This window comes from Triticum urartu, chromosome 6 (genome assembly GCF_003073215.2).
Source record: "Triticum urartu cultivar G1812 chromosome 6, Tu2.1, whole genome shotgun sequence".
In the NCBI taxonomy this organism is placed as follows: Eukaryota; Viridiplantae; Streptophyta; class Magnoliopsida; order Poales; family Poaceae; genus Triticum; species Triticum urartu.
Genome location: NC_053027.1, coordinates 559,399,325 through 559,425,557, shown reverse-complemented (window position 1 = coordinate 559,425,557; position 26,233 = coordinate 559,399,325). Strand labels below are relative to the sequence as shown.

At 46.1% G+C, this 26,233-nt stretch overlaps 5 protein-coding genes across 6 annotated transcripts; all 5 read right to left on the bottom strand.

Moving 5' to 3' along the window:
* Positions 1 to 404: 404 nt before the first annotated feature.
* LOC125515382 (alcohol dehydrogenase class-3) lies at positions 405 to 3,985 on the bottom strand. Its single transcript, XM_048680845.1, has 9 exons — positions 3,816 to 3,985; positions 3,569 to 3,705; positions 3,040 to 3,086; positions 2,623 to 2,948; positions 2,216 to 2,298; positions 2,063 to 2,138; positions 1,295 to 1,452; positions 800 to 961; positions 405 to 702 (listed from the first exon to the last, which is right to left on the bottom strand). Exons 1-9 carry the CDS (start codon positions 3,853 to 3,855, stop codon positions 586 to 588), a joined length of 1,146 nt encoding a protein of 381 aa, XP_048536802.1. The 5' UTR covers positions 3,856 to 3,985; the 3' UTR covers positions 405 to 585.
* A 635-nt stretch (positions 3,986 to 4,620) lies between these two features.
* Positions 4,621 to 7,463, bottom strand: LOC125515384. 2 transcript variants are annotated; one of them, XM_048680848.1, is made up of 9 exons: positions 7,183 to 7,463; positions 7,012 to 7,071; positions 6,633 to 6,680; positions 6,401 to 6,533; positions 6,225 to 6,301; positions 5,727 to 5,822; positions 5,566 to 5,636; positions 4,990 to 5,044; positions 4,621 to 4,916 (listed from the first exon to the last, which is right to left on the bottom strand). In XM_048680848.1, exons 1-9 carry the CDS (start codon positions 7,420 to 7,422, stop codon positions 4,776 to 4,778), a joined length of 921 nt encoding a protein of 306 aa, XP_048536805.1. In that variant the 5' UTR covers positions 7,423 to 7,463; the 3' UTR covers positions 4,621 to 4,775. The 2 variants fall into 2 exon arrangements, with proteins under 2 accessions (XP_048536805.1, XP_048536806.1); XM_048680849.1 differs by having other exon boundaries at positions 4,621 to 4,892.
* A 2,876-nt stretch (positions 7,464 to 10,339) lies between these two features.
* On the bottom strand, positions 10,340 to 11,182 carry LOC125515381. Its single transcript, XM_048680844.1, has one exon. It carries the CDS (start codon positions 11,039 to 11,041, stop codon positions 10,583 to 10,585), a length of 459 nt encoding a protein of 152 aa, XP_048536801.1. The 5' UTR covers positions 11,042 to 11,182; the 3' UTR covers positions 10,340 to 10,582.
* A 3,238-nt stretch (positions 11,183 to 14,420) lies between these two features.
* Positions 14,421 to 16,324, bottom strand: LOC125515379 (28 kDa ribonucleoprotein, chloroplastic-like). The gene is made up of 4 exons (XM_048680843.1): positions 15,736 to 16,324; positions 15,485 to 15,586; positions 15,122 to 15,394; positions 14,421 to 14,839 (listed from the first exon to the last, which is right to left on the bottom strand). Exons 1-4 carry the CDS (start codon positions 16,219 to 16,221, stop codon positions 14,786 to 14,788), a joined length of 915 nt encoding a protein of 304 aa, XP_048536800.1. The 5' UTR covers positions 16,222 to 16,324; the 3' UTR covers positions 14,421 to 14,785.
* A 5,665-nt stretch (positions 16,325 to 21,989) lies between these two features.
* On the bottom strand, positions 21,990 to 23,302 carry LOC125512992 (probable nicotianamine synthase 4). Its single transcript, XM_048678040.1, has one exon. The coding sequence runs from the start codon at positions 23,248 to 23,250 to the stop codon at positions 22,258 to 22,260; it is 993 nt and encodes a 330-aa protein (XP_048533997.1). The 5' UTR covers positions 23,251 to 23,302; the 3' UTR covers positions 21,990 to 22,257.
* Positions 23,303 to 26,233: the final 2,931 nt, after the last annotated feature.

Genomic DNA, 26,233 nt, shown 5'->3' with positions numbered 1-26,233 from the left:
CCGAATTACTATTGTACCCCTGGGGGTAGGCCTATATAAACCCCCAAGGCACCCATGCAAAGGGTTGAAACCCATTAGTTCTAGACCAGATCATATAGAAGGGAGAGAGCTAGCCTTGCCCTCTCCTACCTCCAAAAAACAGCTCAAGAAGCAAACGTGTAAACACTCGGCCATAGTGATCATGCGAAGACCCCGCAAAGCAGCAGTAAGGGTATTATCTTCTCGGAGAGCCTCGAAGCTGGGTAAGATTCGCCGGCGTGCATGTCTTCACCTCATCTTGTTTCCAGGCACCGACGACGTTCTACTTGCCCCCACCATGATAAGCCATCCTTTGGCATATGTCGCACCAAACCCCCGACATGCAGCACATATTTGTGGAGTCAACAAGTAAAACACACTAGCAGTAATGACCCCAACCAGAGGCAACCATCCAACACAACATATTATTATAGCAGCGGTTCGTGTTCAAGAGTTTCTAGGCCAAACGAGTTCTATAGTCCCAGGGCGGAGGATAGATCTGCATTACAACTTCACACGACACAAACCGCTCCGCTTCGAGGCAGGGCGAGACACATAGCAGGATCCTCAGTGCTCCATGGCCAGCACGCACCGCAGGCAGCCGCCTTCGTGCAGCAGGTCGAACGCCTTGTTGATATCGGTAAGGTTCATGTTGTGGGTGATGTACTCGTCCACCTTGATTTCCTGTGGATGTGAATGATATGTGGTCAGGTTTTGTTTCAGTTGGAAAAACTCCTCTTAGCTTGCGGATTATTTCTGTCCGAGAGAGCATGATTGATACCTTGTTCATGTACTTCTCGACGAGCCATGGAACCTGGCTCCGACTCTTGAAGCCACCAAAAGCTGTTCCCTTCCAGACACGGCCAGTGACAAGCTGGAATGGCCGTGTGGCAATCTCCTGGCCAGATGCAGCTACACCAACGACAACGGAGGTACCCCAGCCCTACAGTTAAGAACAAAAATCAGTCAAGGCAAGATATTGTACTTTGGGGTGCTGAAAATCATGAAAGGGATCTGTAAGAGAGAATTTTGAAACAGTAAGAAACATATTTCCATATAAAAACAGGTATATAACATATTACAACACATTTAAACTCTTTTCCCTTTTGGCTCAAACATCTTTCATTTATTTAGAAACAGATATTTGATGATAGCTTAAGTCAGGACTCTAAACTGGCCTAGGTAAGGTATCCTACGAAGAGTTGTGAATAATATGTGAGATGAGTCCACGAAGTTCATGAACATGCCATATACATAAGCTGCAACTCCAGCTTACCTTGTGGCAGCATTCGAGTGCAGCCCTCATGATAGAAACATTTCCGATGCACTCAAAACTGTAATCCACACCACCATCTGTAAGGTCAACTAGGACCTGCTGGATTGGTTTGTCATGGTCTTTTGGGTTCACAAACTCTGTGACTCCAAAGTTCTTAGCTGCAAACAGCAAGTAAAGAAGATAGAATTACAAATAGAAACTTCATTGCTAAATATTAACAAGTAGCATCCAGTTTGCAATCTGATCCAGTAATATTGTGATCAATATTTAACAAGTACAGCACATCAAGTTTGCAAGGATACATTTGTAATACATACTAGCATACTACCACGAGAGAACAAAAGTAGACTCATGGTATATAGATCTGAATGAGCCTAGAAGCCAGTGTTATTCGTTAAGGAGCCCTGTGCGGCATAAAAAAGTCTAGGAAACTTCTGGTTTATATTAACTGAATTCTAGATATTATATATGGGATTTAACCCAAGCAACAACTATATTAAAGATTTCCGTTCGCCACACTAGTCGCAGAAGAACAGTTTCAGTTTCTATTCAAAGCAAGCAGAAGTTTTAAAAAGGCTTCCACAAACAGCATGCACAGCACAAGAAACTTTGGTCTTATAGCAGAGACACGAATGTGAATTACTCTCTTTCAGCAATTGAACAAAAAAGCATGCAGCTTAAGAGGAAAATTACGATACTATTAGTAGTTTCTAAGCCTTCAGGGGGCGGAATTTACAATGAAGGAAAGGACAGAAACTATAATCATACCAACATCAAACTTCTTGGCATCAATGTCAATGCCAATAATCCGAGAAGCACCAGCTGATTTTGCCCCCTCAGCAACCTAAATTGGAAGTTCAGGTGTCAAAGCTTAGTTTACACACTCAGGTATATAAGTATATCCAGATATATTTTACTTACTGCAAGTCCAACTGTGCCAAGCCCAAAAACAGCAACAACTGAACCTGCTTCAACCTTTGCAGTATTCCATACTGCTCCAAGACCTACATGATTGTAATTTGTAAGATATAAAGAAACTGAGACAATAACTAATTTTGGAAATTATCAAGAGGATAATGTCAAAGGTGCTACACATATTGTTGTCAGCACATAATAGGTGTAAACAACAGTATGGAATCAAGAATCATGTATCAACTCTCAGAAAAAAAGTTTACCAATAAAAGAGTGTGACGGCTAAAAATTTGTTTGAAAGCAGAAATTTGTTTAAAAGCATGTAAAATTACAGAAAAATCTTGTGTGACGGCTAAACTAGACTGCTGATGAATAAAACATCAGATCTGTACAAGGAAAGTGCGGTTAGAACCTACCAGTGGAAACACCACAGCCGAGCAGGCAGACCTTATCCAGGGGCGCCTGCGGGTTGATCTTCGCAACACTGACGTCATGCACAACAGTGTACTGACTGAACGTCGACGTCCCCATGAAATGGTAGATGGGCTTCCCATTCACCGAGAAGCGGCTCTTGCGGTCGCTCATCATGACCCCTACCCCTGTGGCGCCACGAACTTTGCCGCAGAGGTTGGTCTTCCCGCTGTTGCACATCTTGCAGTTCTTGCATTCCGCTTGGTAGCAAGGGATGACATGGTCCCCAGGCTGCACGTCGGTCACCCCTTCGCCAACGCTCTCAACGATTCTATCAGCAGCGACAGAAGTAAACTTATCAGTGCACAGTTATCTTGGCTATGCTTGATGATACATGAAATCTGACAAATTTATAGGCTTACCCAGCAGCCTCATGACCGAGAATGCAAGGAAAGAGACCCTCAGGATCCTGCATAGCAAATTAATAAAATCCTTTCATGACACGACTACAAATTCTAGTAAATCTCTACAGCATGCAGTAGGCTTTCAGGTTTGTACAAACATTTTCTTCTGTACACCAGGTCATGTCACTCTACAGCAATTCCCACACGTTGAGGAACGAATGACCCGTACAATGCTACACATAATTCAATCAATCCCCAATTATTCGGTCTCATTGCGACAATTCATAATAATAATCTAGAAGAAGGAAAAAAAGCAACAGCCTCAGTTGTCCCAGTCTAACTCGTCAAGACGCTACACAAGCGCACCCAGTGGACTAACACTGACGGGAGGAAAAATCCAAGTACCAGCACTGGATAAGTCGCTGGGGTTGGGGGCGGCGGTGACTACCAGCAGTGCCAGCGCTGGCGACGGGTCACCGGGAAACTGCGGCCAGCGAAACCTAGATTCGAGGAAGCGCAGAGCGAGGGAGGGGGGGGGTGACGAGACCTTGCCGCTCCAGGTGTAGTAGTCGGTGTGGCAGAGCGCGGTGGAGAGGATCTTGATGCGGACCTCGCCGGCCTGCGGCGGCGCCACCTGCACGTCCTCCACCACCAGCGGCTTGTTCGCCTCGTACGCCACCGCCGCTGCGCGCAAACCACGAAACCCCAGATCAGACCAAACAACAATACCAGAATTCAAGACACACTCTACGCACAGCAGCCGGCGCGGAGTGGAGGGGAGTGGACGGGGTTACCTTTGCAGGTGATGACCTGGCCCTGGGTGGAGGACGCCATTGCCGATCGCTTCTTCCCCTGTGCTGTGCTTGGGGGGCGGAGGTGGATGCGAATGCGATGGGAGGGGCAGCGGAGGGGGGGTGGGGTTGTGGAGGCGGTGGGGATAGGGGGAGGTGGACTGGAAGAGGAGCAGCAGGAGGGCAAGCGGTGGTGGGGGTTTTCAGCTTTGTGAAATGGGCTGGGCCGGGCCGGGCGGGCTCGCTGTGGGTTTGGGATATCCAGAATTATTGCGAGGCCAGGCTGGCCGCTGGCGGATCGGCGGTCTGAGATCCTAACGGAAAATCCTCTGCAAAAACGGAGTAGAGGTCTCGTACCAAACAAAACAGAGCCAGGATTACAAGGCCGGCTGGAGCCTTGGAATTTCAGAGAAAAACTCATGTCCATTTCTTTCTTTTTTCCAAACAAAGAGCATTGGAATCTGGAATTACAGAGCGATGAAATCCCCCACTGGTCAGCTGATTTATCTAAGAAAAAAAAAGACTAGGGTTCGGCTCCTATGAACGCGCCATGTTTTCGGCCGCCCTCGCCAATTTCCTTGTAATGCATCATAATCTGACCATAATAACAGTCACACACAAAAAAATGCAGTAGAACAATTGATGGCATAAGCTGCAAGCAGCACAGTCCCAGGGTGTTTCACCCCCTTCACTTCAACAAGGCAACACTACCAGTCTACCAGTTTCACACGAACAAACGACACTTTAGCATTTGTACAAAATGCTCCATATGGCGACGAACGCAGCGAATCATTTGCCTTTTACACTCTGAGGGCAAACAGATTTTATAGTTAACTCAAGGTAGCATTGCAGGTTTTTACAGTCTTCCAGGGGGGGTTAAGACGCCGCGCGAGCTCAGCGGTTTTCAGGAACTGAAAAAGGCAGTTCCAGCTCAAGAAAAAGAGAAACTAAAAGACAGTTCAGTTAGTCCGATTTGTCCTCGGGGTTCATCTGCAGGGCCAGCACCACGAGCCCCACCGCCGCGGCCGCGGACAGGGCCGTCGAAGTGTAGCCGAGAAGCAGCAGCGGGACCTTGAGCGGCTGCATCAGAAAGAAAAAGAAGAACTTTCAGAGAAGGTGGCAGGATGGATGGTGAAGCATACATGATTCAAATGGAACCTATGTAGCCTTCAGTTACCTGGCTGTCGTCTGGACTGCTTTGCACGCCTTGGGCCAGCTGCCAGGAGAAAAACCTGCAGCGGGGCATAGACATGGGATCTCAAATAAGCATTCAGTTGAATATTCGTGCCACCGGGAAAGAGCGTGCATGGCCAGATTATGTAATGAACACGCTTGAGTATCGACCGGTTTAATATGTGAAGCATGATGTGCATGTATCCTTGATTAACTGGACGCCATTAGAATCATATCCGTAGAATGATACTGTTGACCAACAGCTTGTCTGTTGTTAACATAATACTATTGGAGTATTGGATAAGATAAGGAATCACTTACATGAAATCAAATCCAATATAAAAATGTAGTAGTATGAAATGCATGCAGCCCAAACATGAGAAGTATCCAGTAAAATATTCTGGGAAGCTGGTAACTATATTATTGATGTTGGTCAAAAGTGCACATGCGGCATGTTGCTTATGGAAATGTAGCACTATAATTCATGCACAACAGCTGACCAAGAAAATAAAACCAGTTATCTTTACAAGTTTTCTTAACTGAAAGAGATGCTGTACAGGCATAAGGGTCTGGAATTTACCCGAAAACCAGTCCAACTGCAGCACCGATGTATGCATTTTGCGCTGTCAATTCGAATTCAGCTCCTGCAAACTGAAAAAATAAGGGTATGAGATTAGACCGTGTCCGCAGTCCACCTGAAGGTGGATAGGTGATCAAGGTGCAGCAGAGAGGCAAATTTACCTTTAGCTTTCGTTTTTCTTTCGTGGCCTCTACTTCAGCTTGAATCACTGGGCGTTTCGATAGAACCTTACCGATCTTGATCATTGTTTCAGAAATCTACAGAAATACGATAAAAGAATGTTACGTACATTTGTAGATACGTGTGGATGAACTCAACCTTTTCGAAAACAAACCAGAACATGATGCAAGGTAATTTAGCAATGAGATAGAGCATGAAGCCATGCTGAAGCATCGTGACATGATGAATTTAAGAGTTTTCTTCTACCCAACAGGTTGGATTCCTGTCACTAATACACTAACATTCAGATGTTTTTATCCTGCTGCAACCAATCTTACACAAATGTTGGATATGAATTAGCCCGCTTACTGGCCCCAATTGTATGGTAACGACATGGACTCATGTTTGCCACATAATCAAATCGTAATCCAGCACTAAACAAATATACGTGTAACAATTTCAGAAGAACAGGATGGACAGACGGTCAGTGAGTTGCTAACCTTCTTGAACTCTCCATTGCCATACTGCCCCATGGTCTGAAACTTCTTTCCAGCTGATGCCAGCCGCTTGCCAAATGCTACGCTATGTAAGGAAAACAGCAAGCAACACAACCTTCAGTCAAGAAACCATGTCATGTAGAACACAAATCCTACCAAAATACAGATGAGATCCGTGCCTGATTTCGCGCTGGCAGTCAAGTAGGGCGCCATTGACGGCAGCTGCTTGGCAAGGTTATTTGATGCTTCTGTGTTAGCCATCTCCCATGCTTTTCCCAGGTCCAGCAGCAGATCACCGACTTCTTGGCCGCACTGTCTCCCAGCAAACAAACAACAACAGTTGGACACGGTTGCACCAAAATAGAGCTCTGATGTTTATTAGATTGAATCACTGAATTCTGAGGTACGTACCTCATTCAGAACAGGCCCGTTGGAGAGATCGAATGCCGCGTCATTCAGCTTCAAGAAAAATCAAGCAGAAATTGTTGGATGGATTAACCAGACTAGAAGTTGTAACTGCGGTTCAAACTCGCCATAGTGATGCAATTTCAGTATGTGTTGTTCAATAACTTGGCTAGGTATGTACCCAACCAAGTTCCACATTTGTTTAGCCACTAAGTAACAAAAGTAGTCAAAGAACAAATGGTGAGCCTCAACTTCAGCATAAGATAGGCAATTTTTTGCCAGCCACATTCTGACGCTTTACTGGGATTATCCTCAGTGAGTGTACATTTATTAACTGTGCAGAGGAGCTTGGATCGGAGCTGAGAAGGGGGTAGTGAATGCTTACATCGAGGCGAAGGTCGCGAGGCAGCAGGGACAGGAATTTGGGCGGGAGCACCAAGCAATCCTACCACCAGAACAACGGAATCAGAAGTTCAGAACCCATTGAATCCACAGGCTTCGCCAAAATTTAAACTGAATGTAGATACAAAGAGCAAGAGGAGAATAAGTGGCTTACTGCGAGTTCCTGGAGGAGGGGCAGGACGGGCTCCTCGTCGGGGTCGCCGCCGCCGCCGGTCGAGGAGGAGGCGAGGGGCTTGGAGGAGTCGGAGGAGACGGCGAGCAGGGGGCTCGGGCACCTTCGCCGCCGGAGAAGGAAGCGCGTGGGGCGGGAGGAGCCGGAGCACGAGGCGGCGGCGCCGCCGCCGGCCGGGAGAGGCGAGGCGAGCAGCGGGCAGCGGAGCACGGCGGTGGCCATTGGTTCTGAAACAGTATTGTTTTTTCTCACTTCTTTTTTTCGTTTTGTTTTACGCACGTCTTTGCCGACAAGGCTGTGGGCCCACGCTATCACTTCTCTTCCAATAGAGTTGGGCACAAATCTGCTTTCGTTTTTCTGAGTTGCCACGTCAGAAATATACGAGAGAATATGTGGTATACTGAACATGAATATTCGAGAGAAGAATGACGGAAAAACTATATACTCCCTCGGTTCACTTTGTTTTTTTTTCTGATTCAGATGTATATAGGTGCATTTTAATGTGTAGGTTCACACATTTTAGTTTGTTTGTAGTCCATATTAAAATATTAAAAAATATATTTTTGAACAAAGTGACATTAAACTGTGTTATGGTCTTTATCATGGTAAACACCGGACTGTATTTAACAAGTAAAGTAGTTTTGTGAATTCAAGACATAGATGATGGACAAGGTCTTTTAGAACACCTAATGTTATTGTGACGGTCAATATTCCTTTTAGGAGCTCACTCGACAATTAAAATACAAAGAAGGTACAATGCACCCTATTTGAAAGAAAAGCAAAAAAAAAGTATTTACCCACCCTGTGTTCGATTATGAGATGAGTTGAGGTTTTTTGGTAGCTACCAAATGAGGACCATGTTGTGTGTGTTAGGCTTCTACACTTCTTGAAGAAACCATAATTTCTTTACTAGGTTTAGAAAGAAGTGATCCATACATCTTTTACAAATACTACAAAAAAGGTAGTGGGGATACTACGGTTTATAAAACCATTATATTTGTTCATGTATGTTGGAGTTTTTTCTGGCAAATTCCTCGATAGGTTATATCGGCTAGGCGACTAGACCAGAGGGGAAACATGAGATGTGTTACACGATTCAGACCGTCAAGGTGGAGATAAAACCCTACTTCCTGCTCGTATTTATTAATTTTGGTCTATAGGTGTGTACAATGATGATCGAGGGATTGAAAATAATCTCTAAGGTTCTATCACTATCAACTAGTCCTACCCCATCTTATATGGATACCGGGCTCCAGGATTTACATGATCCTAGTTGGTTAGGCTTGCGGGAGGTCCTCCTGGATGCCAGCTTCCTTTTCGTACACTCCAAGCCTTTCGAATCCTTCTCTCCATGGGGCCCATGGGGTGGGGTGTTAACCCAGGGCCTAAACCGACCTAAGGAGCCTGGGCTAGCCTACTCAGGCCGTCTTTCGGTAGATGAGGCACCCCTAAACCGTAACACTGTCAACGGCCGTTGAACCGATCTTCGATCTTGGTTGCATTTCGGACGGGGCCAACATGTAGACGTCAATTTTGTAAGCTTGTTGAGGTCGCAACCAGTTCATGAAGCTCTGTTAAAAGTTGTTATGCGTGGCTCAGTTCTTTAAAACAAGCAGTGCTTCTCGGCCCATCTTATTCGGCTATTATGCTTCCTGAATTCAGTTGGCCCATCTGAACGACAGCCGCATCCGATCTTGAGTTTTTGGTGTAGATAGCCAATCCTCATGAAGAAGTTTCCCAGCGAAGCTAGTTTCTCGGGGGTCGATTTTCCACGAAACACTTACGAGGGTTAGGCTCCGGTCCAAGCTGGTTAAGCCAAATCAGTTCGGGCCTGCTGACTGCTGGTCAAGATGATGTGTGTGTCATGAGCCCCATCAAGGCCACATCCTGTCAGTCATGATGATGTGACTAGAATGCACGCCTCGGGCGCCAGCACCATTAACACATCAAATTATTTGAGACCATGCTTTCAAAAACACAATATTCTCCTAAAACTCCAGGAAAACTAAGTTTTTGAATGTAGCCTTAGACGTTTGAACCCAACGGGAATAAGTTCTATCAACCAGTTATCACCTTGTGAATCTTGTATCACACATGGTGGGGGACACAAAATCATGGCAAGTTAGTATGTTGGACACTACCCAAACTGAGTGCGCCAAGATAAATGTGGACAGGTCGTTCCTTCTATCTCCGGATGGACTGCTTTTAGAGGTGTGGGATAGGACGCATGTTCATCTTTGCGACTATTCATGATGCATGTTGTGATGCAGAAGAAGTGGAACTTCTCACTCGCCTGAAAGAGCCTTCGAAGGGTGAGAAATGTTATTGTTCTACCATTATCACCTATATGTTGGCATACCGAGCTCTTGATATGTAAGACCTTTCTGGATTGCGTCATGGTTTTCTTTTTTTCAACATGTTAAGAAGGCGGCATTTGAGCTAGAAGGGTTGCGATTACTCATTGTCAAAGAGATGGAAGATGGGCTAGCTAATTGTCATTTTGGAACGATGGTGTCCTACTCAATGCAGCAAATGTAGCATCTACTATCACTGTAAATTGTAAACCTATATGATTAATATATCCCACATTTTCCTCAAAAAAGCTCCACTTGGTTCATTTTCATTACAATTGTTATCAAACCATCACAAGTTGTTCTGTTTTCAGAGTGTCTAATCATACTTTTAGGACCTATTCGGCAACTGCCCATCTCCTGGCTTCTCTAAGTCAGCAGACGAAGCTGGGCCAAACAGGTCAGCTCCGTGAAGTTAGCTTTACAAATCTAAGATGGGTTGTAGTGCAAAAATGAGGAGCTGGTGTTTTGGCGATCCCGTGAGTTGCAAAACAAGGAATTCACATTATTTATGGAGAGCTACCACCGCGAAGTGAAAGAAAACGATTCGTACCAGGGAAGAAAAGAACGAAGCAAGTACCTTTCCTCCCTACCATGCTAGAATCGAGCTTAAGTGCTTAACATGTTAAGCAGCTACCAGCCCAAGACTAGCGATCGTGGATCTGGGAGTTCTGTTGCCGAATGGTTCTTTCGAACCACGAGTTTCGTCGGGAAGATGGAAGCGAATCGAGGAGCTGGATTTGAGGATTTCTGGCGTTGGGCAGTTGCCGAACAGGTACTTAGCATCATGAAACAATGTAAGTTTTATACATTAATGTAGCGCAAATTCCCTACAAAGCAAATTGTATGATCTTGTTGCATACTACATAACATTGTTGAACTATGAGCATCCATCACTCTATAAAATCATACTAAAATATACCACACCACAAAGTCATGAACAAATAATGATAGCCAGTTCCTTCTGTAAGCACTAAACCCAAACACCGGATGGGCCAGCAAAAACACTACGGGCCGAGCCGACCAACCCTCTAGGCCTCGGGCTTGAGGATGCCGTTGACGACGGACAAGCCGACGAGGACCCCGAGCGCCTCTGCGCCGGCGACCACGCCGGCCTGCACGAGCGCGTCGCCGGCGAGCCCCGCCTCGGCGGCCAGCTGCATGCCCTCCCCGGCGACCTCCTTCCCGGCCTCCGCCACCGCCTCCCCGCCGGCCTCCACGGCCTCCACCGCGGCCTCGCCCACCTCCCGCGCGGCCTCCTCCGCCCGCTCCAGCTTCTTCCGGATGCCGAAGAGCCCGATGCTGCCGGCAGCGTTCGCGGACGGCGCCACCGCCGCCAACGACGACCCGGCACCCGCGGCCGACAGCAGGAGGAGCACGGCCGAGCGCCGGTCGAACCGCGTTGCGGAGGCGACGACGCTGCGCATGCGGCGCCGGGCGGCGGACGGGGCCGCGTGGAGCGCGAGGCTGGAGGTGGCGGAGATGGCCATGGCCGGCGGCGAGGTGTGTGGGGCTCGCGCGCGTCTGCTCGATCGGCTCAGGCGTGCGTGCGTGCGGTGAGGAGTGGTGGTGTGTGGCAGGGAGGAGGCTGCCTCTCCTCTCGTAGTCGGGCTGGGAGGATGTGGTGGTCTGGTGGACACCGGTGGTTTGGTTGTCCCTCGTCGCGCCAACGAGGAGACATGTCACGCTCAAACCACACCAGTGGCTCCCGCTTGATTTGTTTTTATTTTTGTTTTTTTATGGACAAAAATAAAATATCTCTGTTTTCTTTCATGTTACCAACACTTTTTGTGGGAAATTCTCACGCTTTCTTTGTGCCACTTTGGATGTTGTGGGCAATGGTGGCTTTGGTTGCTCCTCGTCGCGCCAACGAAGAGGAGACATGTCACTCACACCAGTGGCTCCGGCTTGATTTGGTAATCTTTTAGTTGTTTTTCTTTTTTTTGATCTCTATTGTTGTATTTCTGTTACCAATACTTTTAGTAAAGAAAAAGCTTTTGTAGCTTCTCGATGACTCCTTTGGATTGTAGGATTTTTTATAAGGTTAGAATTAAAAAAACTATATAATATCCCTTGGGATTACAAGGCACAGGTTGAATTTATATAGATGGCCAAATATACATGGGCTCAAACAATATTTTCACTTCGTGAGTGTGACAGATTTTGCTCTATCACGATTCAGATCTTTTTGTTCCTCTAAAGTTCCTTATTTATCCCATGGGTACCATTCGAGTACACCATTTGAAGTATTCATACATTTTTAAACCATACGTTAATCCACACACATAAGCCCAGTCACATGTTTTGGATATTCTCATGTTTTGAAATTTAGCCATCCAAGATGACCTTAGCTTATGTGCATCTCTCGTGGCTTGGTGAGTATGGTCACCAACTCACCATCGTATTGGAAATAAAGTTTTGTTAAACATGTTTTCTTTAGTTTTCACCGAACGGAAGATCGTTCGTTATGATGTATATCACACAATCAAGATCTAAGCTAGTCATGTTTATGTCCTGATTGTTCGTGCCATCTATCTACTCCATGAAGCGTGCGCACACTAACTCATGGAATTGACACCCAATTTTGTAGGTTTTCCATGAAAAAAATGTAAATTTTAACATTTTGATAAAAGATATGACTAGCAAAACACCGGTAGGCGTGACCCTCATGGATAATAAATAAAATTTTAAAATGTCATATGATGATGTGCGAGTAGTTAAAAGAATTGTTTTATTTGCTTTTTGATGTAATATGATATATTAAAAGTTTAGTATCACAATGGCATAAGCAATCTGTGAACATTATTGTGTTTAGTAATTTAACAAATAATAGTTTAAATTTTGTAAAATTATGAAATGATTGGAGTATATTGAGTAAAGTCTTGATTCATCATGTCCACTCAATATAGTGTATGTTTAGCCAACCCATCGTTTAACAAGAACAAAATAAGTTGTAAGGAGATCAAAACAATGTCGTACAGAGAGAATGAGGCAATAGAATCTAATTCCGCAGCATTAGACATATATCAATTGGTACATCCGTTGACCATGTTATAACTTTGAATAAACATATCGTCCCCGTTGTGGCTCTTGCAGTGTGCTCAAACAAGAAATGAATGTCTAGTCTAATGGTCTGTAATTCACAAGAATAATTGTATCACCTAAGTTGTGATTTTTATGGTATAAAAGCATCGCAGAAACCTTTTGAAAGGTTTTTCTATGTGAAGAAACAACTAATCTCTAATGTCTTTTTTTTATCAAAGACTAAGTTGTGCCGGATATCCCTAACTATGATTTCCTACAACATGTGTTATTTAGTTATGTTCTTATTTTGTCTGTGAGATGTGATATTACTAGTTCAGAAAGTATATTTCAACTTGGAAAATAGATCCAAAATTGTCCATTGCTGCATTTTTTTGCATTAGAAAAGGTTTGAATATGCACGGTTGTTATGTTAATGTTAGTAGTATAAAAGAAATTTAGAAGTTTTGCATCTAGCTTGCACATATGTAGTTTCTCATGTAGCAAACGAAATAGATATGGTAAGAATGTAGGACTGGTTTACCGTTCATTTGAGCGTGTCGATATCATTCGTTTAAATTCTATGGCACACCATCTTAATTCATAGGGGTTCTGTCGGCGGATCATTTGATGGCCTCCAGCACTACATTTCTCAACTATGGATACATGTATGCACAACATAAATTATGCATTGACAAGCTGACAAGGCATAGCGACGGGACTGGTCGGTCTTACCGTCAGAGCACTCGGACACCAATTATGTTTTTGGCACCATTGGAACTCAATGGTGAGCATCTCCAGGGAAACCGTCTTGGACAGATTGGCTACTAAGGCCTTCCACTATGTATCTGGTGCCAAAACTCTGAAAAGTATGCCACATACACATAGATGTCAGATGAAAATAATTTAGCACCGATCACACAATGTCGAAGAATCTAGCATCGATTGGAACTCAAGCCCACTCATATAAATTAGTATAAATCAGCCTTGGCCACCCCACTGCCAGCGTCCCTTCCTGGCTGTTGCATGGGCTGACATGGTTTACTTTATTGCATGGAAGGATTTGGCATCAAAGCAAGTAGGTGCTCCGGTGCCCAGAAATTTTTGTTTGGCATCGCTTGGGCAATGTAGGGCATCGGTGCCAAATACCCAAAAAACAAATTTAGCACCGCTTTTGGCCTACATAGTGGAAGGCCTAAGAGCTTGTGTCCCATCTGTTGGGGCGGCATCGTCTTTGACTTGTCGCTGATGTTCACCCCCGTCGTGCATGCATTGTACAACACCAACGACAAAAAACAATCAAAACATAAAAGCAGCTATGAGCTAATTTCACTTCATTTGTTCTTTTATTTCTTTCCTTTTTGTGAAGTTGTCTTTTCCCCCAAATTCCCCTTAATACGCCAATGAAAAGAAAACTTTGCTACTTTGTTAGCCTCTATCCGCGTGGTGTGGTCGCCATCAAACCAAGAAAAGGTGGAAGAAAATTGTCACCGTCATAAATGATCTGTCACAATACTTACAACTTACGAGCTTCATGGTGCTCTGATGTTTGTGTATGTGTCTTTGTACTCTTGCCTCTAATGTATTATATCATCTCTCAGAAAATTAGTATTGCAGTGTATATTACATTTGCAGTTGCAATATGCATTGACAATGTTGAATTGGAAAAAAAAGTCTGAGTTGATTCTCCAAACAACAGCTTAGTGTTCACATGAATCTGGCATAACTGCTAGTAGAAAGAATGGTAACGGATCCATCTCGGACAAATATGTACACTTAATTAGGTACTCTATCATCCTCAGCCCAATAATTTGTGAGAAAAACATAAAACCAAGTTGCAAGCGGATCTAAAAGAATGCGGTTCCAAGATCATGGAACCATGGAAATATATGCTCACCAGCAACCCCAATAATTTTCAGTCACAATTTCACATCATTAAGTACATATCAATCTTCCCTCGCAAAAAATACATATCAAATTTTCTTTTAGAAAAGTAAGGCTTTCCCCCGCTCCATCTCGACGAACGAAGCCACCAAATATACACCATGTTGGCATATCAGATCAGGCGATGCAAGAACCATGTGTTACTGCTCTTGGAATGCGCTCCCACGAGCAATCGATGGCTTATTTGCTGCTCCGTGATCTGCATTGCGAGGAAGCATTGCATAAACCCCGATGCGAGTTTCTCCAATGTGAAGAAACAATCCAGCTCTCTAGTATCTCTTCCCCAGGGCCAAGTTGACCCGGATCTCCCTGCCTTCGATTTCCTGCAAGACGCGTTGTTATTCAGTTAACTTCAGTTATGTCATGAAATCTGATTATTTTTATTGGACCTGTGAAAAATGAATTTCCAAGCAGAACCAAGTTAGTTAACAAAACAGAGTTCATCTTGCCACATTCTGCATTTGATGGGTTTGCAGGTACTAGTGTCAGGTTAGTGATCATCACCACATTAGGAAACAATTCAGTAGCTTGTACCAAGACATGCACATCTGCAGCTTCTCATGTACCAAACATGAAGGGAGATGGTGTCAGGCAGTGTTTCTTACCGTTCCGTTGAGCGTCTCGATGGCCTGGTCCATCTCCTCCTTGGTGGAGTAGCAGACGAAGCCGTAGCCGCGGGAGCGGCCGGTCTCGCCGTCGTAGAGCACCCGGGCGCCGACCACGTTGCCGCAGCGCTGGAACGCGTCGGTCAGCATCTCCGGGGTGACCGTCCACGACAGGTTGCCCACGAAGAGCTTGTGCTCCGTCTCCGGGTACAGCGGCGCCTTCGGCTTCGGCCTGTCGGCCATGTTCACCCTCATCGTGCGCCCGCTGTACAGCTGAAAGAACAACCGAAACGTAAAATCGATCATGAATTCCATTGCAGCACTGTGCGGAGTGATGGTAGATAGATTGAGCAGAGTGCTCACGGTGCCGTCGAGGTTCTTGATGACCCGCTCGCAGTCCTCGAGCGTGCTCATCGTCACGAAGGCGAAGCCCCGGCTCCTCCCCGTCGTCCGGTCGTACAGCACCTGAAAAATGCAATGCAGGCGTTTGAGATCAAGATCGATCATGCAGGTTAAGTAGGATGCCGGATGAGCTCTAGTCAAAATAGTGATCTGATCATGTATGTGGAATTAAGGTAACCATTTCAGCAAACAGCGTGCGTGCGCGCGCGTACCTCGACCATCTCCGGGACGGCGTGGTCCTGCACGATGCCGGCGAGCAGCGCGCTGTCGCAGTTGTACGGCAGGTTCCCGAAGTAGAGCTTGGTGGCGCTGCTCCCGGTGCCGGTGCTTCCATCGCCGCCGTCCGAGCTCGCCTCCGCGGCCGCACCCTGCTCCGCCTCCTCCGGCTGCGGCTCCTCGACCTCCCCTGCTGGCTCATCCTCTTCCAGCTGCCCCGGGGCTTCCTGTACTACTTCTTCTTCCTGCGCCTCCTCGACAGCCGTGGCCTCCTCCTGCGACGCCAACGCGACGACGGCGAGCGCGCGCCTGCTCCCCCGCGGCACCGGCACGACGGGCGCGGCGGCAATGAGCCGGTGCGCGTGCGGACGGGACGACGACGCGCGCGCCGGGCGGGGGAACGCGGACGCGGCGTGGTCGGCCTGGAACGGGAGGCGCAGCGCCGCCGCCGTGCGCGCCGCGGAGAGGCAGGAGTGCGCCATGGCGCCCGGCCGCGAGTTTAGCGCTTGCGAGGGGGAGGTACGAAGCAAAAGCTCGAGGTGGTGATGTGGAGCGGCACAGGGCCAAGCAGCAGGGGACGGTGGAAGAGGGGATAAGGGGAGGTGGTTTAGTACGGGCCGCTGACACGTGGGCCCTTCGGCGTGGTTCCTGCTCTCCTTTCCACCTTTTTGAACTACCACTTGCATTTTTCTCTAGCAGAGGTGAAACAGACCATACACATCTAGAGCGAGAATTGGAATGAAAAGTATCTTGGCCTCCTGGTCCATATGGGTAAATCAAAGAAGAAAGCCTTCGCTTATGTCAAAGGTTCAATGGCGGGGAAGGTTTATGGATGGCAAGAGCGGCTCATAGCGAAAGTAGGGAAGGAGACTCTAGTGAAAGCAGTTGCGCAGGCCATACCAACCTTCGTTATGTGGTGCTTCTATCTGACAAAGTCATTCTGCCAAGAATTAAGTTCGCCTATGGGGAAGTATTGGTGGAGCCAGCAAGAGAAGGAAAACACGCTTCACTGGATCAGTTGGGAAAAATTGACACGGTCTAAAGCTCAAGGGGGACTCGAGTTCAGGGATATGCATAGCTTCAACCTAGCTATGCTTTCTCGGCAGATCTGGCGTTTGATCCAAAACCAGGAGTCCCTATGCGCTCAAATTCTAAAGGCCCGATACTTTCCAAACACTCATGTTCTAGATGCCGTGGCTAAGGATGGAATCTCTTATTCATGGAGAAGTCTCCTTCATGGGCTGGATCTGTTTAAGGAGGGGTACGTTTGGCGTATTGGGGAGGGCACACAGGTGCGGATATGGTCTGATCCGTGGCTTCCTAGGCCTTGGTCACGAAAGGTTTTAACTCCAAGGGGGGCCAGCCTGCTTGAGTTTGTTTCTGACCTCATTAGTCCCATAACGGGGAGTTGGGATGAACAACTCGTCCGGGATACCTTTTGGCCAGTTGATGCAGCTTCTATTATGCAAATCCCTCTTCGCGAAGGAGTTGTTGATTTTATTGCCTGGCAATTCGAAGCAAAGGGAAACCACACAGTCAGGAGTGCATACAAATTGCATGTTCAGTTGGAGAAGAACGAGCGTGATGGCAATGCGGGCAGTAGCACGGGCCTACCGGGGAATCTCGATAACTGTCATGATGATTCATGGAAGAGACTCTGGAAGCTACCCTGCCCGAGAAATATTCAGATGTTTGCATGGCACATAAAGCATGAGTCTCTGGCCTTGCGGACTAACCTTGTGAGAAGAGGTGTGCAAGTTGAGGATAAAACATGCCTATTCTGTGGAAGAGTGGAGGAGGACGGGGCACACTTGTTCGTCAAATGCAAGGCAGTCAAGGAAGTCTGGAGGGACCTGTCGCTAGAGAAGGAAAGAATGGAGCTGGAACGTATCACGTCTGTGCATGTGATGTTGGACTTTCTTTGGGGGCTAGATGAGAAAAAGCGCATCCTAATCCTTACCTTCTGGTGGCTGTGGTGGAGCAACCGGAATAAGGTGAGGGAAGGAGAGATGCCGGAGTCGTCCGCGGACGTGGCGTGGAGGACGAGGAGCTGCGCTATGGAATATTACCAGGTCTATGCACAAGCAGGGGCTGCTCCAGTCAAATCTGCGTGGATACCCCCACCGAATGACAAGATTAAGCTCAACATCGAGGAGTCGCACATGCCAGGCGAGTCACATGCTGGATGTGGTGTGGTGGCGAGAGATGCGGCGGGTACTATCCTGGGAGCACGAGCTGGCAGGAAGGAACTTGTGGCTGATGCCTTTGCGGCTGAGGTTCATGCTATGGCCGAAGCCGTCTCTTTTGCTGCGGATATGGGTATGTTACGGGTGATCTTCGAAACGGACTGCCAATTGCTAGCGGAAGCCATGGACTTGGGGAAAGTAGACTCCTCGGCATACTCTGCAATCATTGAAGATACTAAGCTTCAACTTAAGTTGTGGTTCTCACACCATGAAATAATACTCTGTAAGAGACATGTAAACTCTGTAGCTGACGCGCTTGCCAAACTTGGGCGCTTATGTGATGTACACCACTCTGTGGAGTGGGAGTCGGATGTTCCATCCAACGTGGCTGTTTGTGCTTTGGGTGATCTGCCCGGGCACCAGTAATATACAAGCTATGCTTGACCCTAAAAAAAAGAGGTCGTCCAGATTCTCTTAAACAAGGTGTCATGCAAAGTCTAAATGTCCACAATGAATCCTTGAGTGACAGATATTTAGGGTTGCCAACGGATGTTGGTCACTCCAAGAACGGCACGTTCAAGTACCTTCGTGACAGAGTGTGGGAGAAAGTAAGAGGATGGATGCGAAAAATGCTTTCAGTTGGTGGAAAGGAAGTCCTCATCAAACCGGTCGCACAAGCGATCCCAGTTTTTTCAATGTCTTGCTTTCGGCTTCCTAGACGAGTTTGTGAGAGTGTAACCTCCATCATACGGCAATTTTGATGGGGAAGTAAACAAGGAAGAAGGAATCCATGTTGGGTCTCGTGGGATGTCATGACGAGGCCGAAGGACCTAGGAGGGCTGGGTTTTCATGATCTTGAGATCTTCAATGTTGCCCTACTGTCAAGGCAGGCTTGGCGACTTTTACAAGAACCGGACTCCCTAAGTGCTCGCATTCTTAAGTCCGTCTACTACCCAACGACGACCTTATTGGAGGCGGAGTTAGGCCCCCATCCATCGTAGGTCTGGCGAGCCATTATTGATGGAAGAAATGTTTTGAACCATGGGATCATCAGGCGCATTGGGGATGGCGCAACGACCAGAATTTGGCATCATAACTGGCTCCCAAGAAGTGGCCTCATGAAACCTTTTCCGCCTAGGGTGGCTGATCCTCCGCTGATGGTGAGCGATCTCATCGAACCAACCATGGTATGCTGGCGAGAGGAGGTAGTTCGTCAAGTTTTTGTTTCAGCCGATGCGGAGGCAATCCTGAAGATCCCCCTCTGTACAAGACATGTGGATGACGTTTGGGCATGGTCGGGCGATCCAAAGAGGCGTTTCTCAGTAAAATCAGCCTACAATTTGATCCACAAGATGAAGACGGGAAGGGAAGATTGGCTAGATGAGGCCGAGGAGATGTCCAGCGGTGAATCAAAAGGATGGTCATCAATTTGGGGCTTGCAAGTTCCTTCAAAACTGAAAATTTTCACATGAAGGCTGGCTCGTCACTCACTTCCTACTAGTGATGTTCTGCATCGTCGAAACATGTCACCGTCGCATGTGTGTGCGTTATGCGGAGCAGCGGACAACTGGCACCATTTTCTTATTGATTGCAACTACGCCCGGTGTGTGTGGGCTCTATCAAATGAGGATATGGTGCAACATATGTGTATGCAGAGAGATGATCAAGCAAAGAGATGGCTCTTTCTGATGAGCGAATCGCTTTCTCAAGAGGAGTTTACTACCATGATTGTCACACTTTGGGCCATATGGGCGGCGAGGAGGAAAATAATCCATGAAGGAATTTACAGAACTCCATTCTCAACTCATGGTTTTGTCACCAGCTACTTGGCTGATTTGAAGCAGATACAGAAACCTGTTGACAGGTCACCGACAACTCCAAGAGCCCGCCCTACTACTTGGCAGCCACCACCTGATGATCATGTCAAAATTAATGTTGATGTGGCTGTGCCACGTGCTGGTGGAAGGGGGCTGTGGGAGCCGTTTGCCGCGATGCATCGGGTGTGTTTTGGAGGGCCTCGGCAGTTATCTTCAACAACATTGAGGACCCGGAGATGCTTGAAGTTCTAGCTACCAGGGAAGCTCTGGCCTTGCCGACGATCTATATGAGCATAAAGTTTTCATCGCCTCGAACTGCATGGCTGCGGTGGAGGCGATCAGAGGAGGAACGGCAGCAGCATACGGAGCAGTGGTACATGAAATAACAGATAGAGCTCATTTTTCTTCTCTTGTACCTTTAGTCATGAATTTCGGACCTCGAACTTTGAGGCCCACAACCTCGCGAAGCATGCATTAATGTTGGGGACCGGCCGCCATGTTTGGTTAGGCCACCCCGGCGATCTTTTGTTCGTCCCTATAAACATTGTGACAGTTGAATAAAAGCTTCGCGAGTTTGTCTCAAAAAAAACTTGCATTTTCTCTCTCAAAACAAAACTACAACTTGCATATTCCAAAAAGGTGAGCAAAAAACAAAAGATTTATTGTGAGTTTGGTTTTGGTTGTAGATCGATCTTATGCAATATTCCCTCCGTAAACTAGTATGCGACATTTTAGATATATTAGTTTATAGAGGTAGTACTCGTTTTGATTCAGAACAGGGTGTCCGTTTATATGAAAAAACACCAACATGTGTCTTGCATAGACTTTTGGCAATGTCTTGAACTGAATTTGGTTTGATATGTACACTGAGCAAATGATAAAATACGGTAAATCATATCGATGATCAGACACGTACTTCAAACTTATGGAATAACTAAGTTTATGAATACCCCGCAAAAAAAACTGAGTTTACGGATGGGCCTAGTGCCTCGTAAAAGGCCAATTTTCAAACCCTAAATTACACAAGGAGAAAATAAGTATAGCTTATCGACCCCTCCCCCCCCCCCCCCCAAGGCTCATGGCAGCAAACCACCAAGGGCATGATGAAACTTAGTTGAAGAGAACAACATTAAAACGAGATGCCATAGTTGTTGTTGTGGCCATCATGTGTGGCATCACCTTAGATCGTATCCCATTGAAATCTAACATCAAGACACCAAGAATATAGCACTGTACAATCTGATACCGCACCCAGTCCTGATATTCATGAATTGGAGAGATAACTGACGATGCCTACTAAAAAATGAGATTCAGTGACACATAGCCTTTGGAGATATAACTCAAGTATCAATACACTCTAGATTGAAACCAAAATCCACTACACCTGGTTCGTTGATTTTCACGATACAAGAGGAAGTTTCAACAAGGAAGATTCTTATTTTGAGGATGTCTTGAATCAACTCCTCGCGGAAGGGCTTGGTCTTGAGAGGAGGATGTGCATAAACTCTATTGATGCTACTACGTAGGATCGATAGGGCTTTTGTGCGAGACCCATTTAGGGAGAGATTCTCTCCACCATACAAGGCCTTCTTGCTTGGGTTTTGTGCTTCTTTGGTCCTTTGTGTTGATCTTTCACTTATTCTTTCATATGGTCTTTTTTTTTTTGCTTTCACTTATTCTTTTACGCGGTCTTCCTTTTTTGGGACTTGTTGACCATGAAGGCTTGACTGGACTTTCATCGACTGGGGTGGCTTGCTCGGACCCACGGAAGCTTTCTTGGATTATTATTGATTGGGCTTGCTTTTTGTTAACTCATCTTGACTTGCGTTGACCATCCTACGTGGTATGCCCCATAGGATAGGGGATGTGATCTCAAGTAGGGTCATAGTCATTTGTACAACACAATATGGGTGTTGTACTAGTATATAAAATGAACAATGCCGGTAAGGTTCATCACGGTCACGCCTGTAACATCGAAGATTCCAATTTACATAGTCCCCGACAAAAGTCACCAACAGAAATCATGAAGCTGACCCCCCTGACAGTGCTTGTCGAGCCATGGATGGATTTAGAGGTCAAAGGCAACGCACATTATCTATCAGACTTAGTGAGCAACTTGACAACCGGACAAATGTACTTGGATATGAATAAGACAATGATTACATCGTACTCCCTCCATCCCACACTGTAAGGCGTTTTTGTGAGCTAACATTATGGGACCGGGGAGGGGGGGGGGGGGGGGGGGTATTTGTGAACGAAAATCATCTTATTCCCAACTCATACACCTACAACAACACATAATGTTCCATTGCACACTATCCTGATCTACCCTGCCTTTCGGAAACTGAGTGTACAAGACATGCACGTGTAAACACCACACCGACATTATTGGGTACAAACAACACATTAATTGAAATGCATACATAGATAGCACTAGCGGGAGTAGGAAAATTACCACGTACTGTACGATTGCAAGCAATTTAGCAGCCGGGTACGGACGATGACCTCACAGCGATCAGAAGGCCAGTTCCGCGTTGGCAAACTCCTCTCTCTTCTGGGTCACGTCCGCCACCATCTCGCCGAACCTGCAGGGCGGGCTGACCACCGGCACCGTGCCCCGCGCGTACCGTCCACCACGCCCGTTGCCAAGTCCATACTCATGCACGTCGTTGGTCTTTTGCGCGATGATGACGGAGTTCACCACGTCGTCGTCTGGGTGACACACGGCGAGCACCTCGAACCCGCCTCGGCCGATGTCCTGGGGATCGACGATCGGGTACAGGAACCCACGCGCCCCGTGCGCGCTGCGCACGACGAGGGCCGCCCCGTCCGCCATGTGCGCGCCAAGGTGCGCGATCACCTTGGCCTTGTCCTCGGCCGCCATGCCCACGAGCGCGGCCAGGAAGACGACATCATACGTAGCGAGCACGTCGGTGAGGTCCGCGACGTCGGCGGTGTGGAACGACATGCGGGCGCCCACGTCCCTGTCCGCGCGGAACAACCTGCTCGCGCGGGCGTTGGCCGCGCCGCACAGGTCGTAGTTGTCGAACACCGTGTCGGGCAGGTGGCGCGCGGCGAGGACGTAGGAGCTGAACGGCAGCGGGCCGGAGCCGATGAAGGCGACACGGGCCGGGGCGATGCCGCCGGGCACGTAGCGCGACAGGAGCTCGTACTCCAGCTTGCTGAGGTTGATGTAGTTGCTGTAGTAGGGGAAGACGCCGAGGTGGTCGAGCGGGTTGTCGAAGGCGGCGAGCATGTCGGAGTAGTGCGCCTCCAGCTTCCCCTCGGCCTCGGAGCAGAGGCGGATGAGGCCCTCGCGCATCGCTTGCGCCTCCGGGCCGAGCTCGGTCACGTCCACGGGGCTCGGGGGGACGCACGCGGTGACGAGGTCGGTGAAGAGCGCGTCGACGGCGGGGCACGGGCTGAGCGAGGGCAGCTTGGCGATGGCGGCGTGGAGGCCGGTGATCTTCTGGACCAGGGCGTCCACCTCCTTGTTCTGGGCGTCCATTTTAATGTGTTCTTAGTGGAGTGGCCGATCGAGTTGCTTGATGAGCTATGGAACGAGCGGTACGGGGTATATGTAGTGTAGCTGCCGTTAGAGCACTCATCGACGGAGGTGGAAAAGTTGTGCATGCATGCAAGCTTCACGCGTCCCTGCCCAATATGGCTGGTTTCATGCCTCTGCTCTGACGTGCTCACGTCCGGCTGATGACGTGGACAGCGTTTTCTATGCCCTTTTCCTCTAGATCGTTTTTTTCCGGAAAATATAAAGAGTGTACACAAATTAAGGAGGATATTTTTCTTTTTAGACCTCAACGCGGATCTTTGGAACATGGGACCAATGCACTCGAAATGGAAAAACAGTTATAGAAAAATCAAAAAGAGTCAGGAATTTCTAGAACTTTATTGCAATGAACATGATCTAGTGCAATACCCGTGTGAAAAGTTTCATAGAGGAATGACTATTGTGGTATTCTGGGAGAACAAACAAACAAACTCGACACTATACATAAGTTACTATTCATGCCTTTTGTAATCTCAGATTTGTTTTCTTGGCCGTGGAGTCGATCGAAGCTAGTCCTTCACAAAAAATTTCACGAGTGTAATGCTTGATCATGTTTGATTCCAAAAAGATTAAGGAATTTTTGACTCTTTTTGAACTTTCTAATATTTTCTTTCATTTTGGGTGTAATGGGACCCGAGGCCCATTGTCTATTTCCGATACATAAATTGCTTTAACTAGATAATGCCCCACGCGTTGTTGCGGTAACTTTATTAAAAAATGTGTAAATAGTTGCTAAAAATAACTATATCTAATGAAAAGAAAGTATAAGCTTGAAAATCAATAGAAGAAAGAGTCTAAAAGTAAAATAAAAACTTTTGAATTACAGTTAAAAATGTCATTAAAAAAATGTGAAGAATGACTAATATGAATGTATGACGTGGCAGTGTTACATGCATAGACTAATGCAATTGAAAACAATTGTAATTTATAAGTTAATGCATGACTTGCTTATGTGGTTGATTTTGCATGACTTAGTGGGGGAGAAGACTTAAATGCATGACTTAGTAGGACGTTGAAGTGAGCTTAAAAATTAATAAAAAAAGTGTTTAAAAGTAGAATAAAAACTTCGGAGTTACATGATAACATGAATGTAAGATGTGGCAGCTTACATGCATAGACTAATGCAATTAAAAATAATTGTAATTTATAAGTTAAATGCATGACTCGCTTATGTGGCTGATTTTAATTGGCTTAGTGGGACATAAGACTTAAATGCATGGCTTAGTGGGATGTTGAGGTGGACACTTTGCATGTTAAAAGAATTGGGATCAACTTTTTAAGAATGCACGATTATGATGATTACTACCCGCCAGATTGATCGATATTGCCGCCAAAGCTAAGCTCATATGTAACAAGAAAAATGCCGCTGTTAGAAACCAAATTCACTTCATTCTTTCAATATGCAATCGAACTTACTTCAAGCCAATGGTTGCGACCTCCGGATGTGACTTTAGGTGGCCTAGCCCACGTGGCGCTGATCTTGGGCATGGGATGTACGTAACTAAATGGTCCTATCATTTTATTTTACCGGGGAATTAAGAGACGAAAAGTATACTTTTCTCAGATATATAGGTACAATATTTTATAAAACCAGATGGTGCTCCGCACGTTGTTGCAGGAATGTTTTGCAATATTTCAATGAAGTTTTGGTTATATGGAACATGAATATTTGAAATAATAGTTTTTGAAAGTATATAATAATTTGATTTAAATATCATAATAGAATGGAATTGTACATGCATGCATGTTTGCATGTTGAAGTGGATTTTTAATATACATAGTTGCATGTTTTGTGAGCCTTTTTCTATGCATGTTGAATGATGAGATGACATGTTGTATGTTGAGAGAAATATGTTAGTGGGGGCTAGCTATTTAGATATGAAAGATATACATGTGCAAATTAAGATTCATTCTTTTTAAGTAAGAGGATAAGGGGCATCGTCACTATGCACACATCTGTGAAAGGTCGTTGACATAACAATTGTAGTGTACGTAATACTTGATGTGGTTATTGCGAATGTTATGTTTTATATATAACTACAGTGAGGTGGTTCAGAGCCTTGGCACAATCTCTATTCATCATTGCCTAAGGGAAGTCAATAAAGTGGCGTATAAACTAGCTAGAAATGCTTTTGATTCTAGTTCCTTTTATGTTTGGGATGGAGATCCTCCCGTTTTTAATTTAAATGACATTCTGAATGAAGGATTTTCATAAAAGAACTATAGTGGGTGGATGGGGTCGGGAGTCGTAAGGCTAGTGGTGGAAGTAATACAGGAACATGAATGCCACATAAGCAAAAAAAGTGATGTTGCAAGTAATTAAAGAGGATGGAGAGACAAATAGAGTAACATAAGGCTGGTCATAGTGGGGAGTAACATATATTAGTATCATGCATATGATACTAGTGTATGATACTATATCCATAGTGCATAGTATCATAAAGTAGTATCATAGATGGTCTCATTTATTGCCATGCAAGACACATAGTAACATCACATTTATTATGTTATGGTATCTATCTATGTTACTATGATCTTCTCTCTCTTCTTTAATCCCCTGCCACGTAAGCATGTTACGAGTCCCAAGTATATGATACTACTTATGTTACCCCCACTATGGCCAGCCTAATATGTTACCATCACATAGCGGTTCCCAATGTAAAATACTAATACAAAGTAATAAATGAAGTGGTGCATGACACTACATATATGTTACTACCCACTATAAAGGTAGTAACATAGACTAGTAACATACTAGTATAAGTTACTCCCCACTAATGTACCCACTTAAGTGCCTTGAGCATCCAACTCCAATCTGATGGGCTTGTTTTCTCTCTATTTTTTGAACCATAGGCTCAACTTCTATCGTAGTCATCACTCTATGTACAGAGCAAAGAAGATATTTGCACGTAGTCTCACTAGCACA